Here is a 13925-nt window from a genome sequence, read left to right on the forward strand (position 1 = left end):
ATAATAAAAAATAATACACCTAGGAGTTCCTACTATGGTTCAGTGGGATCAGCAGCATCTCTGGAGTGTTGGGACATGGTTTTGATCCCCGGTCAGGTGCAGTGGATTGAGGATCCAGTGTGGATCACAACTGTGGCTTGAATCTGATCCCTAGCCTGGGTACTCCATATGCCGTGGGGTGGCCAAAAAAGAGAAAAAAAAGTAATCCACCTAGAAATCCATAGTACATTTTAAAAGGTTTTTCAACTAGGTATTTTTAAAGTAAATCTAATCAAACAATTTAGTGGAGAATTCAAGTCAAAATTCCACAGTTTATAAGTAATAATAAAAAAAAGAGTGGCAACAGCTTATATTAAAATAAGTTAGGATAAAAATCATAAACTAGCAAACTTATAAAAATGAAAATGGAAGAATGAAAGTTGAATGACTCTCCCACTCAGCTAGAAAAATATCAGCAAAATGCTGCATCAGAAAGGTGGAAACAATTAAATTTGAGGCAGAAATGAAATGGTTATAATGAAAAAGGTGGAACTTATAAGTGAAAACATAATGCTTATGCTTTGAAAACACACACACACGGGACACAAAGCACATGCTCATCCAAGCAAAGAAAAAAGAGAGGAAGCAAGCTAATACAAAATTAGAAATGGTTAGTGGGAAATAAACAAAGGACATGTTAATAAATCATTAGAGAGTATTTTGCAGAACTCTATGTCAATTAGTTTGAAAATTTCAGTGAAATGAAAAATTTCATGAAGAAAACACACTTAGTCAATACTGTCCCCAGAAGAGATGCAGAGCTTAAACTGATTAATGACATAGAAGATGCAGAATGTTATCAAAGAAATACACCAGAAATGAGCACCAGGCCCACATTATTTCATAAAAGAATCTTATTAGACTTTCAAAGGCAATGCCAATACCATTTTTAAATTGTTTGTAGCACAGATTTTCTTTGTAGTTGTTGCTTTTAATTTTGTTGTTTGCCTTTTTATAAAATTTAAATTCCTGGCTTAAAAATATATATGTACACACACGTGTGTGTGTGTGTGTGTGTGTGTGTATGAACTGGGGATAATTTACATATACCTCAGCCCTAAGCCAGTCTGTTGTCTTTCCCATCTAGGTCAGGAACAAACAAGAATGCCTATTTTCTCCACTATCATGTAATGTGGTTTTGAAGATATTAGTTAATGCTACTGAGACGAGAATAAATAACCAGCCATGAGATTTGGAAAAACATTTTGTGAGCTAGTAGGATAGATATTTAGCATAAAGAAATCAATAGCTTCCATGTATGCAAACAAAAACCACAAACATACACACAGGGTTAAACACAGCAGCATTATTTGAAATGTGCATCATCGGAGACTAGCTGAATAAATTGTGGTACCTCCACACAAGGGAGAACGAGATAAGAATGACTATGATCTGGAGTTCCTTCCAGTTAATAAGAATCTGACAGCAGCAACTCAGGTCACTGCTGGAGCACAGGCTTGATCCCTGGACAATACAGCAGGTTAAAGGATCCAGAGTCGCAACTGTAACATAGGTCACAGCTGCGGCTCAGATTCAGTCCCTGGCCTGGGAACTTCCATATGCCATGGGTGTGGCTGGGGAAAAAAAATGACATAGCAATAGACATAGAGCATACCCCACACAACTCTCTAATTTATAGATCTTTATATAATTAGGTTTAAATTTATATTTACGGTTTTACAATGGTAAATTTTAGTTATCACTCCCACAAAAAAGAGTAAGAACCTAGTGAAGAAAAGTTTCTGTTATGTGATGAGGATGAGATGACACTAAGATTTCTGTCAGTGTATATACATATATTTACAAAATATTTTTGACTATGCATATATTTTTAAATAAAAAGAATGAGGAGATCAAAGCTTCGACTGAAATACTAGGATAAGCTAATATACCTAAATGTAAATCAAACTGATATGAGTTTTAATTGATATTATGACTAAAAACAGATACACATACACACACACACACAAACACACACACACAGAACATATAGAAATCTGTCTATCACTTCTGTAAAGATCCAGAACTAATAACATTAAAGTAGCAGTGAGCACACCCAAGCCCAGAATTTTTGATTATGGATATGAAGGTAAGAAGTAAACTGATCTTAGAACATCTTACTGTGCAGAAAACAAGGAAGCGCTCTAAGACAAACAATCATTTCCAAAGAGAGGCTAGCTTGAAGGTGTTCCCACTAACAAAGTTTTGTCAATTTTATTGTCATAAAGAATGTACCAGAGTGGAACATATCACATAGTGGTATGAAGAGGAGGGAGAGAGAGAGGATGAACACATGTGAGGGAAAAGTAAGGGAAATTATTTTTTACAGAGGAATACCACCTAAGCAATTTAGGAAGGACGTTAGAGTTAGATAATCACTTTGAAAAGTTTAATGATTCCAGAAAAGGTCGTGAACGGATGCTACCTACCACCACTGAGTGGAAAGTTCATGGAGGAAAAGCTCCTTGCCTAATGTGCAAGTATCATCCTGCTTTTAATTACAAGGCTAAATGTACTTTTATAATGAATATACCTCACAGTTACCCTGTAACCAGCATTGTTAACAATGGGAAGACATGTAATGGTGTACTTCCTAAAAGGAAGCAGAAGTATCCAACATCACCTAGATAATATTCTTGCTGAAAATATTTATCCTAAATTATATCAATAAAAAATCAGATAAATCCAAAACGCTTGCTATTCAACAAGAATTTTTTTAGATTTCTTTTATGATTTTTAATTTTTTCCATTATAGTTGATTACAGTATTCTGTCAATTTCCACTGCACAGCAAAGTGACCCAGTCATGTGTATATGTGTGTATGTGTATACATTCTTATTCTCACACTCTCCTCCATAATGCTCTATCACAAGTGACTAGATATAGTTCCCTGTGCTATATAGCAGGATCTCATTGCTTATCCACTCCAAATGCAATAGTTTGCATATATTAACTCCAAACTCCAGGTCTATCCCACTCCCTCCCCCCTCCCCATTGTCAACCACAAGTCTGTTCTCCAAATCCAAGAACATATTAGATTCCAGATGCAAGAGAAATAATGTGGTATTTGTCTCTTTCTGCCTTACTTCACTTAGTATGAGAGGCTCTACTTCCATCCACGTTGCTGCAAATGGCATTATTTTGTTCTTTTTTATGGCTGAGTAGTATTCCATTGTGTATATATACCACATCTTCTTATTCCATTTTTCTGTCCATGGACATTTAGGTTTTTTACACGTCTTGGCTATTGTGAATAGTGCTGCAGTGAACATACTGGTACATGTATCTTTTTCAAGGAAAGTTTTGTCCAGATATATGCCCAAGAGTGGGATTGCTGGATCATATGGTAGTTTGTAGTTAGTTTTCTGGGTACCTCCATATTGTTTTCCATAGTGGTTGTACCAATTTACATTCCTACCAACAGTGTAGGAGGGTACTCTTTTCTCTACATCCTCACAGCTTTTGTCATTTTTTGTCTTGTTAATGATGGCCATTTTAACTGATGCGAGGTGGTACCTCATAGTAATTTTGATTTGCATTTCTCCAATAATTAGTGATGTTGAACATTTTTTAAGGTGCTTGTTGCCCATCTGTATATCTCCTTTGGAGAAATATCTATTCAGGTTTTTTGCCCATTTTTCAGTTAGGTTGTTGGTTTTTTTATTGTTAAATTGTATAAGTTGTTTGTATATTTAAGATATTAAGCCCTTGTCAGTTGCATTGTTTGAATTATTTTCTCCCATTCTGTAGGGTTTTTTTTTTTTAATGGTTTCCTTTGCTGTGCAAAGTTTGTCAGTTTGATTAGGTCCCACTGGTTTATTTTAGTTTTTATTTCTGTTGCCTTGGGAGACTGACCTAAGAAAACATTTGTATGGTTGATGGCAGAGAATGTTTTACCTATGTTTCTCTTCTAGGAGTTTTCTGTTGTCTTGTCTTACATTTAAGCTTTTAAGAGTCTTAAAAATGGTCAGTGTTGTAGAGATAAAAAAAAATAGGAAAACTTTTACTTTAAAAGAGACTAAGGGGTGACACCCCAATGCAATTATATATATAATTATAGATATGGAGTTATTTGGGTTACATAGGGAAAAGTGGAAATTGGAGTATACTATAATACTATATACTATATCTAGATGACATTATGTTTTATTCATAGATATGATATGCAAGTTTCTTTTTTTTCTTTTTCTTTTTTTTTATTTGTAGGGCCACACCTGCAGCATGTGGAAGTTCCCAGGCTAGGTGTCAAATCAGAGCTGTAGCTGCTGGCCTACACCACAGACACTGCAACACCAGATCCAAGCCATGTCTTAGACCTACACCACAGCTCATAGTAACTCCAGATCATTAACTCACTGAGCGAGGCCAGGGATTGAACCTGCATCCTCATGGATGCTAGTCAGATTTGTTTCCTCTTAGCAACCATGGGGACTCCCCGAAAGTTTCTCATATGAGAAAATACTCTTTTTTTTTTTTACCAGGATGAAAGAAGTGTTTATTTCCAGAAATGTCTTTCAGAGAAAATATTCTTAAAGAGATATGTAACAAAATTTATAGAACCGAAATAGTCTGATGTTTTCAATTTTCAAATAACTCCACAAACAAAAGAAGGGAGAGGGCAAACATTCAAAATGTTGACTTCAGTGAATCTAGGTAATGGTTGTATGGGTATGCATGTACTACTCATTAATCTTTCTGTAGGTTTGAATATTTTCTTTAAAAAAGAATGGGGAGATAACAATTTTATGCTCATTAATTTGACAAAAAATTAATAGTCTGATGAAACTAAATGTTGGTGAGGAAATGTAGAAAATGTGGAGCAACAGAACCTCATTGCTAATAGACTCTATTTTCTTATGGCCACACCTGAGACATATGGAAGTTCCTGGGGGCTAGGGGTTGAATCAGAGCAGCAGCTGTGACCTACGCGACAGCCACGGCCACCCCAGGTCCAAACTACATCAGCTTCAGGCAATGCCGGATCCTTAACTGAGCAAGGCCAGGGATAGAACCCACATCCTCAAGGAGACAACATCAGGTCTTTAACAAGCTGAGCCACAATGGGAACTCCAATAATAGACTCTAAATTGGCATCATTTCAGAAAATAATCTGTCCATATTGAGTTAGGTAGAAGACATAGCATTTGTCCAAGCAGTTCCAGTTATTAGTACTTGTCTCAGAAAATCCTGCCATGTTCACCTGAAAATATTAATAGAATCCTTAATAGACAACTTGTTTCTAAGGGAAAAATTTTACAATCACTCAAATGTCAAAAAAATGATTACTTTTGCAATATCCATACATATAATAAAATGCAACACAGCAATGAAAATAAACTATGACTACAAGCATCAACATGAATTAATCTCAGAAATAATGAAGTGAAAATAGCAAATTGTATAGTCACGCACATGCTGTAAATGTTAAAAGCATATAACACCCAGTATCTGTTTGGGATGAAATTTGCTGGAAATGTTTTATTTAAAACTGTCCAAACTGCATAGTTGCTGCTCATTTAGATGAGTGTTATCAAAGTCCTTTGTCTATACCAACTGCTCAGATGACTCCCAATGTCAGGATGGCAGGCATCCTCACCTAGAGATGCTTTCTGAATAGTTTCCCACAGCACAGGAATAAAGGCACCATCCTACCTGGGTCTGTGTTTATGTGAATGTGTATGCATTCTTGACATTAAAAACAATAAACTCAAGGTGAGCTGAGAATTAAAGAATTAAAAGTGGCAAAGGCATTGAGTACTTTCATGTTGACCAGGGAGATGCTGTTTAAACAAAAAAGAAAATCAATATTTTCTATTTCTTTGCAGAGTAAAAGTGAGCAAATTATCGTGCGGCATCTGACATCAGGAAACTGGGAAGTGATCAAGATTCTGGCATACGATGAATCAACGCAAAAAATGTGAGTGTTTTTAGTTCTCTAGTCAGGTTGGAAGTCAGTGTTGTGAAAGGCAATCTTTTCTGCCAGATTTTTGTGTTACTTACCATGGTCCTAGTCCAAATAGCCTGGTCATATAAAGAACAAACTTTCCTTTAAAGATTCTCCTTATACTTCACCCAGAGAGATACTTGCACAGACACACTTGGGCACATGTGCGCAGGCGCACACACACACACACACACACACACACACACACACACACACACACACACACACATGCTCAGAGAGATTGAGAGAGAAAGAGTGTGGAAATTGCGAAAATATGTTAAGAAAAAAATGTTTCCCGAGTGGATCAAAGTCCTGTGGTTGAATGATAGAACAGCTTTTGCCTGTTCTCTGACAGTTTGAAAATTCAAGTGAAAAACTCAGTGCAGCAAAAATTGATGGGTGCCTGACGTTTGTATTGTTTTCTTTCATGGGCAGTTACTTTCTGAGCACCGAGTCATCTCCCAGAGGGAGGCAGCTGTACAGGTAAGAGGCTTGAGAGATTCTTTCTGCACAGGTTGATTCCTCAGTGGCCACCTCCACTGCACATAGATGGGATGCAAAAATCTGAAGCTTCATTTTCAATATGGTGAGGAGAGAGCCAGCTAGGCACAGCAAAAGCTCACATTCTTGGTCCAGTTCCTCAGTCCTCGACCTTTGTGAGCCTGAAGGGTTGGAGCTGGACTGGAGACCATCTTGCTGCTCCTTCTTTATTTTTTCCCTCACTTGTTTTTACAGCCTCAAAATGTCTTCTTCTTTTTTTTTTTTTTTTGGAAGTTGGCTTCTGTCAACTACCCATATCATGAGTATTTATATATTTTCCCCGTAGTCTTTTCTTCTGCAAAGCCTCATTTAAAATTTTCAGTGCAATAACATTGTACACATATCACTTTTTTCCTAAACAAAATAAAATACCATGTGAACACTTAGCCAAGTGGATTGAGTGGCAGTTTCTCCTTTTTCCTCCTATAGTGTGTGAAATCCATTAATATTGTGATTGAAGCCAGAAGCACTCCTTGCTTATTAAAATAAAGCCATGGAGGTGGAATATTTTCATCTGGCCAATTTTCCCAGATGGAAAGTTATATTCATAAAAAGAGGCTTAAGGTCATTCCTACTTAGTGTGACAATGTCTCCTCACTCAGAAAGCTTTCACCAGGACCTCATGAGAATAACTTTTATTTTTTTTTTCTCTGGCAGGCGACTTATTAATTCTAGACTTCATATACACTTTCTAATTTCCATTTTACAGATCCATTTTTTAAAGTGTCAAAACTGCCATGGCTTATTCTCAGTGGAAATTCATCATGTTTGAAGAAGTGTCACCACTGATTCTTACCAAGTAGCCTAGATTCTCCTTTGAGAGTCAAAACGTGTGTTTAAAGTACCCTAACTCTATTTCACCCACACACTCTTAAGTATGCATAAATTGCTTTCATCTGAAGGGAGCCTCTCCTTTTTATTACATGTCCCAAAATGTCATTTTCATAGTCTTTGTTTTTTTTCTCATAGAGTCTGGAACCCATGTTCTCAATTCTAATGACGAGCAGAGGAAGAACAGCTGTTTATTTAATTAACTAAATCTAATTTTGGTTTAGAGGTCTTAATTAATGTACTGGTCACTTTTTCTTTTTGGTTACCTGAAGCTTATCTTTCTTGAAACTTATACCATGGTTGATACTGATATTATGAATCATCATTTAGAGATGTGGAAATACTTGACCAATGTTTGATTTCTCTCATTTTGTAAAAACTCTTACAGAAAAAAATGACAGTGTCAGAAGATTAGACTTGGCTAAGTTCAGTTAATGGAATTGCCTCATCCACTCCTCCCTTATTAGCCTAAGTTGTGATTTGAATCACAAGGAGTCCTTAGATTTGTATGCCTGTCTTATGTCTCTAGTGACTGAGGCAGAACAGTAGAACGGTCAATATATCTATGACCTGTACTAGTGCAGCAGCCTGTGTTATAAAGAAAATATAGCACCAATAAATTTCCCTTTAAATGGCTCATCAAGTGCCAGTTGGCTTGACTGTAAGATAATGTTAGTGTTTAACCCAGAAAACTCAATCAATGTCTTGTCTGTGCCATAAAAATAATAATTGGTTGATTTAATTTATGGCATTAGATCAGAGCTGCTACCATACTCAGTGTTATAGTTTTGTCTCTAAATTTGCATTTTTTATTTTAGTAATTTCATAGTCTAAATAATGAGAAAATAGCAAAACCCTTTTTTAAGGAACTTGGATCTGAAAAGTTATATGGAAGAGTAGAGAGAGAAAATGTTTTAACTTCTAATTCTGTCACTCACTAAAACACTGGAACACATTCATAGTCTTACTGTGGGTGATGGTTATGCAACATTGTGACTGTAATAAATGACATTGAACTATATACTTGAAAAATGGTTAAAATGGTGAATGTTATTCTATATATATATATATATGTATATATATATACCAATTCAAAACAGAAAAAAAGGATATGATTTATCATAAATGTGAAAGTAATGTGTTTAAGTGCCTAGTGTATTTTAATATTGACTAGTAAAGGGAAATCTTGGATTAAAAAGAGCCCCAAATATTTCAAATGTGAAGCTATGATATTGTGCATGATACTAAACCGTTGGTTACCCTCAACTGCTTCTGGTCGTTCCTACACCTGCATCAGCACCACTGTTCCCATCCCCATGCCTATGGCAAATTGCACATCAAAATCAACATGACTATGATACATGTATAAACATATAGCCAAAATCACATTTCATTGCAAAGTGAAATTGAGAATATTTCACCCAGTCAAATTTTTAAAAATTTATCATTAACTGTGTTTTCACCTATCAGCATAGGTAATTTATGATTAGTATCTATTTATAAAATAAATGTGTCTGTACATGAAATGCAACTTTGGTAAATGCCTCAACCAACCCATCTGACCTTACAAACTGTCATTTGTAGAATAAAGATATGAGTGCTTTTCTTTTTATCTACATCCCTGATGTCGTAAAGTATGTATGATCATTAACATCACCTCTATTTGTCATACAGAAGTAGCTTTTCTTTAACAGAAATTTCAGCACAAGTGTTTAGTGGGAAAATATGGCACTAATACCCAAATCTAATGTTGAATTAGGAAATTATAAGCTTTTTATATGTGGGTGACTTGTGAAAACATTTACTAGTTCTTTCAACTAATATTTTTGCTGAAGATTTATGCCTATCTGTGGGTAGTTTAAGACTTTACGACAAAATATCTATAAAAATATAAATAAGAATAAGTTATATTGAACCCTGTGGAAGTCAGTTTCTTTATAAGTATATGTAAATACATATGTATTACATACATATAGGTATACATAATTTTAGTTTTATTACAGAGAAGAAAGATGTGCTATTTCTTAACATTAGTAATGGAAATTGACTGTGTTTGCAGTTATGGTAAGTCACAATTTACAAGAAAACAATGTAAGTAATTATATAGCTTCCTTGTTTATGTTATTAAGTACCTAGAATAGTAGCATTTCTAACTTTTTTTTTCTTTCCCCAGTGCTTCTACTGAAGGATTATTGAATCGTCAATGCATTTCTTGTAATTTTATGAAAGAACAATGTACATATTTTGGTGCCAGTTTTAGTCCCATGAATCAACATTTCTTATTGTTCTGTAAAGGTAATAGATCCTTTCTGATTTATTTTATTCATTTTATTTGATCAGTATCTGTTACTATCATTAGTAACATTTACCTTAGCTATGTGATTTGCTATTCTTAGTTTATCTAATTTTTTAAGAAGTTGTAAATTAGGAGTTTATTTAAATACAAATCGTACCCAATACTTTATTTAAAAGATGGAAATTGGGAGTAAGTCAGTATGGACACATGTATATGGTCAATAAGTGCTGTTTGACATGGACCTTTTAAAAAAGTGAATAAACATATTTACATCAGCAAAGTCATGCTAGAATAATAAACTAATTTACCTAGACTTTAGGAAAAGCAGTAGTTTTCTTATTAAAATAATGGCTTAGTTGTTAAATTTTTGATCATCAGAAATTTAATCCCATGGATCTAGTCCCCTTCAATTCTGAGAAATTATGTTTACCCCTGTTATTCCTTCTATCTGGTAAGAGTATCCTATAGTCTTACATAGTGGTATGATATCTCTAGGTTGTACTGATAGGAATCATTTTCCATTTAATGGGATACTGTGTTTTCCAGAGATGAAATGGGATATGTCCTCTTATACTGTGATGGATTGAGTGCTCCTGCTCCAGCTGGTACTTAAATAGTCCTGTTTTAAGACACCATGAGGAATAGACCAATACTTGCTCTTTTTAGTTACTTTCTCTCTTGACATCTGAAATAAAGTAATTAAAAGAGAGAAGTACTTGTTTGATGACACCAGAGGAACACCATTATACCCCTAGATAGAATTCCTTAGAGAACTGAAGTTTCAAGATACCATCTTAAGGTTACACCTGCATTAATCACTATATTCGAAAGGTTTAACAATTCCTGTTATATATTTTAATTAACATATAACTAGCTCCATTTTTTAGTTTGTCTCATTGTTGAAATATTTCTAATATGATGTGTTCTTTCTTTCTTGCCTGAGTGGTAAATAAAACTTAATCTTGGATGAGAGGATGAAGGGTCACAGGGTTGTGAATCAACTTTCTGAACATCAGTGACTTCTCTATAAAGGACTAGAGAAAAAGAGAGTAAAGTACATAAGACTGGGTAAAACCATAGAAATATAAAAGTGTAGGACATTTTGGAGAAGGGAGGATTTTAACAATAATCTTGCAAATATTTTCTTTCCCCATGTGTTCTTACTCTTCTGATTAAAATATCCATAGAAAGGAATAAAATCTATCAATCTGGTTTCTGTTTCCTTATGCTTTAACCATGAAATGCTTACGTTTGGAAAAAAGAATTCTGCCATGTAACCTTCCAGTTGTTACTTTGATGTCTTTCAAATGTTAATACCTACATTTCTAAAATCCAGGTCCTGGGGTTCCAGTGGTCAGTCTACATAGCACGGACAACCCCACAAGTAAGTGCACAAACATGGCAATGCAGAATAGTCAGGGTTGGCAGTGGTCTTTCGTATTATATTATTTACTCTGAGTGTCATATTCTATAGGACTATCTTCAGAGGAGTCCCTAGCATGGGGAAAGCTATGTAGCCACCACCAACTTGATCTTGTATGTATAAGAGAAACAGTAAAGCAAGTGGTTTGAGCTGTGTTACAACTGGAATTGGATCTTATATGCCTAAAATAGGGTATCTACTGTGTCACTTTCAATGAGGAATGATTGATGAAGCACAGTTAGGCACATTTCAGCCTACTGGTCCCTTAGTGCTCTGGTTCACTCCTTCTTGAGCCTCATACAGATTACTCCTCCAGAGCAACACATTTACTTTTGGAACATTTATGAAAAATATATGGTTTTATATATTTTCTATCTTATTTATTTCAGTTATTCAGGGTTAGTTTTATATATTCAGTTATTCTTTTATATAATTATTTGTCCAGCATTTACTGAATGAGAACTTAACTTCATCAGGCCGTATGACAGAGGCTGGTAAGATACAGTCCATGTATTTAAGGACTTTAAGATTAGAGTATATAAATAAAACCATGGTTGAGCTAATCTTAAAAATGAATTGCAAGATTGCTTCCTGCCTCTTTTCTTTCCTTTGTCCTATCCTTCTTTTCCTTCTTTTAATTAAAAAAAATTATCTGACCAACATTTTCATGCTCTAATGATTTACCATAGGCTACTACAACCTAGTAAATTAGGCTTCTATTTATTAACACATTTGCGCCTCAGACCATTGCCCTATTTGTTAATTTTATTATTCTTTTTACAGATGAGGAAACTGAGTCATAAACAATTAAAAAACTTGGCTAGAGTCACTTTAACATAATAGTTGGTAGAGCCAAGAATCAATATAATGGCAACTTATTCTGTTGTTGTTTCTCTCTCATCACATACTTAGATTTAAATAAGAGTCTGTCTTAAATGTTTTGACTTAAAAGAGATATAGGCATAAAAGTGTAATGCTGAGTGACAAATAATAGTTTTAGAAACCAGAGAGAGCTTTTATACTCTTCAAATACCAACATATGGAGACTCCCTGCTTATTCTGAGAAAAAAAAAAAACAAACTTCTAAATAGTTAATGGCATTTTGTGTGGTTGGAAATTGGTTAGCACATCTTTTAGTTTCTACTTGTCAGTATAGGTCCTAAAGAGGTTATTGTAAACAAATTAAATCTGTTGAATATTAACACTAACAGCAACAATAATGATCATAAAGATAGTATATTTGATAAAATACAAAGAAGCTTGAATTTCATAAAGAGAAAAATTAGTGTATAAAATGAGTCTGTCATATAGCTTTTGTGGGACCTGAGACAAGTTAGTATCTCACTGAATCAGTTTTCTCATATGAAAATTACAAAATGACTTTTCTGTGAAGATGAGTTATATTTGCAACATAGGAGGCACTCAATAAACAGCAATTGTTTGTATTATATCACATATTCTGCCAAAATGATAATAAAAAAATTCCCAGCCTAACTTTAATTTTATTCTACTGTTAAAATGCAATGTTGTTTTCTAATAACTGCTGTTATAAATCATGAAACATTTTCATCAAGAGAAATCTTTCTGATTTTCCCATTTATAAGTTAATTTTGATAGTTTCAGGGTCAAGAAAAACAAGAAGCAACTGTAAACAGTGACCAAAGGCTTGATTTTCTTTTCAGAACACAATTACTACTGAGATAAAATTTATATTTGATTGCAAGTAAATCTTCAGGCTAATGGATGTTCAGGTTAATCTTTGTTAAACTAATGAATCAGTCAGAACTCATTTTGGGGCCATATGAAGTAGAATAAAGCATGAAAAATATTGTGAAAAAAGAAAAATGAAAATATTTAACCAACATGGAAAACCTTTAAACCCACTAGTTATCAAAGAAATGCAAAGTAAAACACTGCCAAGTAATTTTTCCTAACAAATTAATAACATCAAAAATTTACATTGCTAATGAGGATATAATGAGGCTCTCATAACTTGCTGGTAGAAATATAAATTACAGTAAATCTTTTGGAAAAAATAACTCAGCCATAAGCATTAAGTCTTTTATGTCTATTTACTCTGTATTATTCCTTTTAATGGTTTTTATTGAGGAGAGAATTGTAAATAGAGAAAATTATAACCATGCTACTGATAATAGTGAAAAAATAATATAAATAATGAAAGGGGGGTTTGTAAATAAACTTTAATGGAATAGTAATTTGTGCCCTGTATATCTTCTATTTGTCTTCTCAGAACCACTCTTAACTTTTTTTTTCTCTCCCATGGTCTGTACCCCAGAGGAGTTTGTATTGATGACTTAAATTCTGCTGCCATTTGGCTGCCAATTGGATTCAGCTAAAGTGAATTCTCTGGGTGACTGAAGAGAGGCTGAAAAGTGACTTTAGAGTATCTGTTTATCCAGTGCTTTCCCTGTGGAGTCACCCAAGTGGCTATGACTTGGGTGAAGGTCACTGGATCTTTCCCACTACCGTCTCCAAGGAACTGCTCTCTCCCCTTGACCTGCAGGCCCAGCCACTGTCATAAGCCCTGGGTTATGGTACTTTCTCTTATGATACTCCTGCCCATTGTCCAGTATTTATCAATAGTTTTTTATTAAAATTTCATCAAATTGTTCTAATAAAGTTGCCACCAGTTCCCCTCTAGGATTACAAATTTAAAAGAAAAATGTTTATAAAAGTTAATTCTTCAAAAATGTTTAGCAAGGGGTTCCTGCTGTGACACGGTGGGTTAGAATCTGACTGTGCTGGTTCAGGTTGCTGCAGAGACGTGGGTTTGGTTTACAGCACAGCCGGTTAAAGGATCTGGCATTGTCTCTGCAGTGACTCAGTTCACA

The 13925-nt window shown here is 34.6% G+C and overlaps 1 protein-coding gene across 1 annotated transcript in view; it reads left to right on the top strand.

The window, feature by feature from the left end:
• The window catches only part of DPP10 (dipeptidyl peptidase like 10), a 646290-nt gene that overhangs the window by 584960 nt on the left and 47405 nt on the right, over nt 1-13925 (top strand). The window contains 4 exon segments of the mRNA XM_021075451.1: nt 5865-5956; nt 6419-6466; nt 9528-9649; nt 10987-11034. Of these exon segments, the coding sequence (XP_020931110.1) occupies nt 5865-5956; nt 6419-6466; nt 9528-9649; nt 10987-11034 (310 nt within the window).

Source organism: Sus scrofa, chromosome 15, assembly GCF_000003025.6.
Source record: "Sus scrofa isolate TJ Tabasco breed Duroc chromosome 15, Sscrofa11.1, whole genome shotgun sequence".
Classification (NCBI taxonomy): domain Eukaryota; kingdom Metazoa; phylum Chordata; class Mammalia; order Artiodactyla; family Suidae; genus Sus; species Sus scrofa.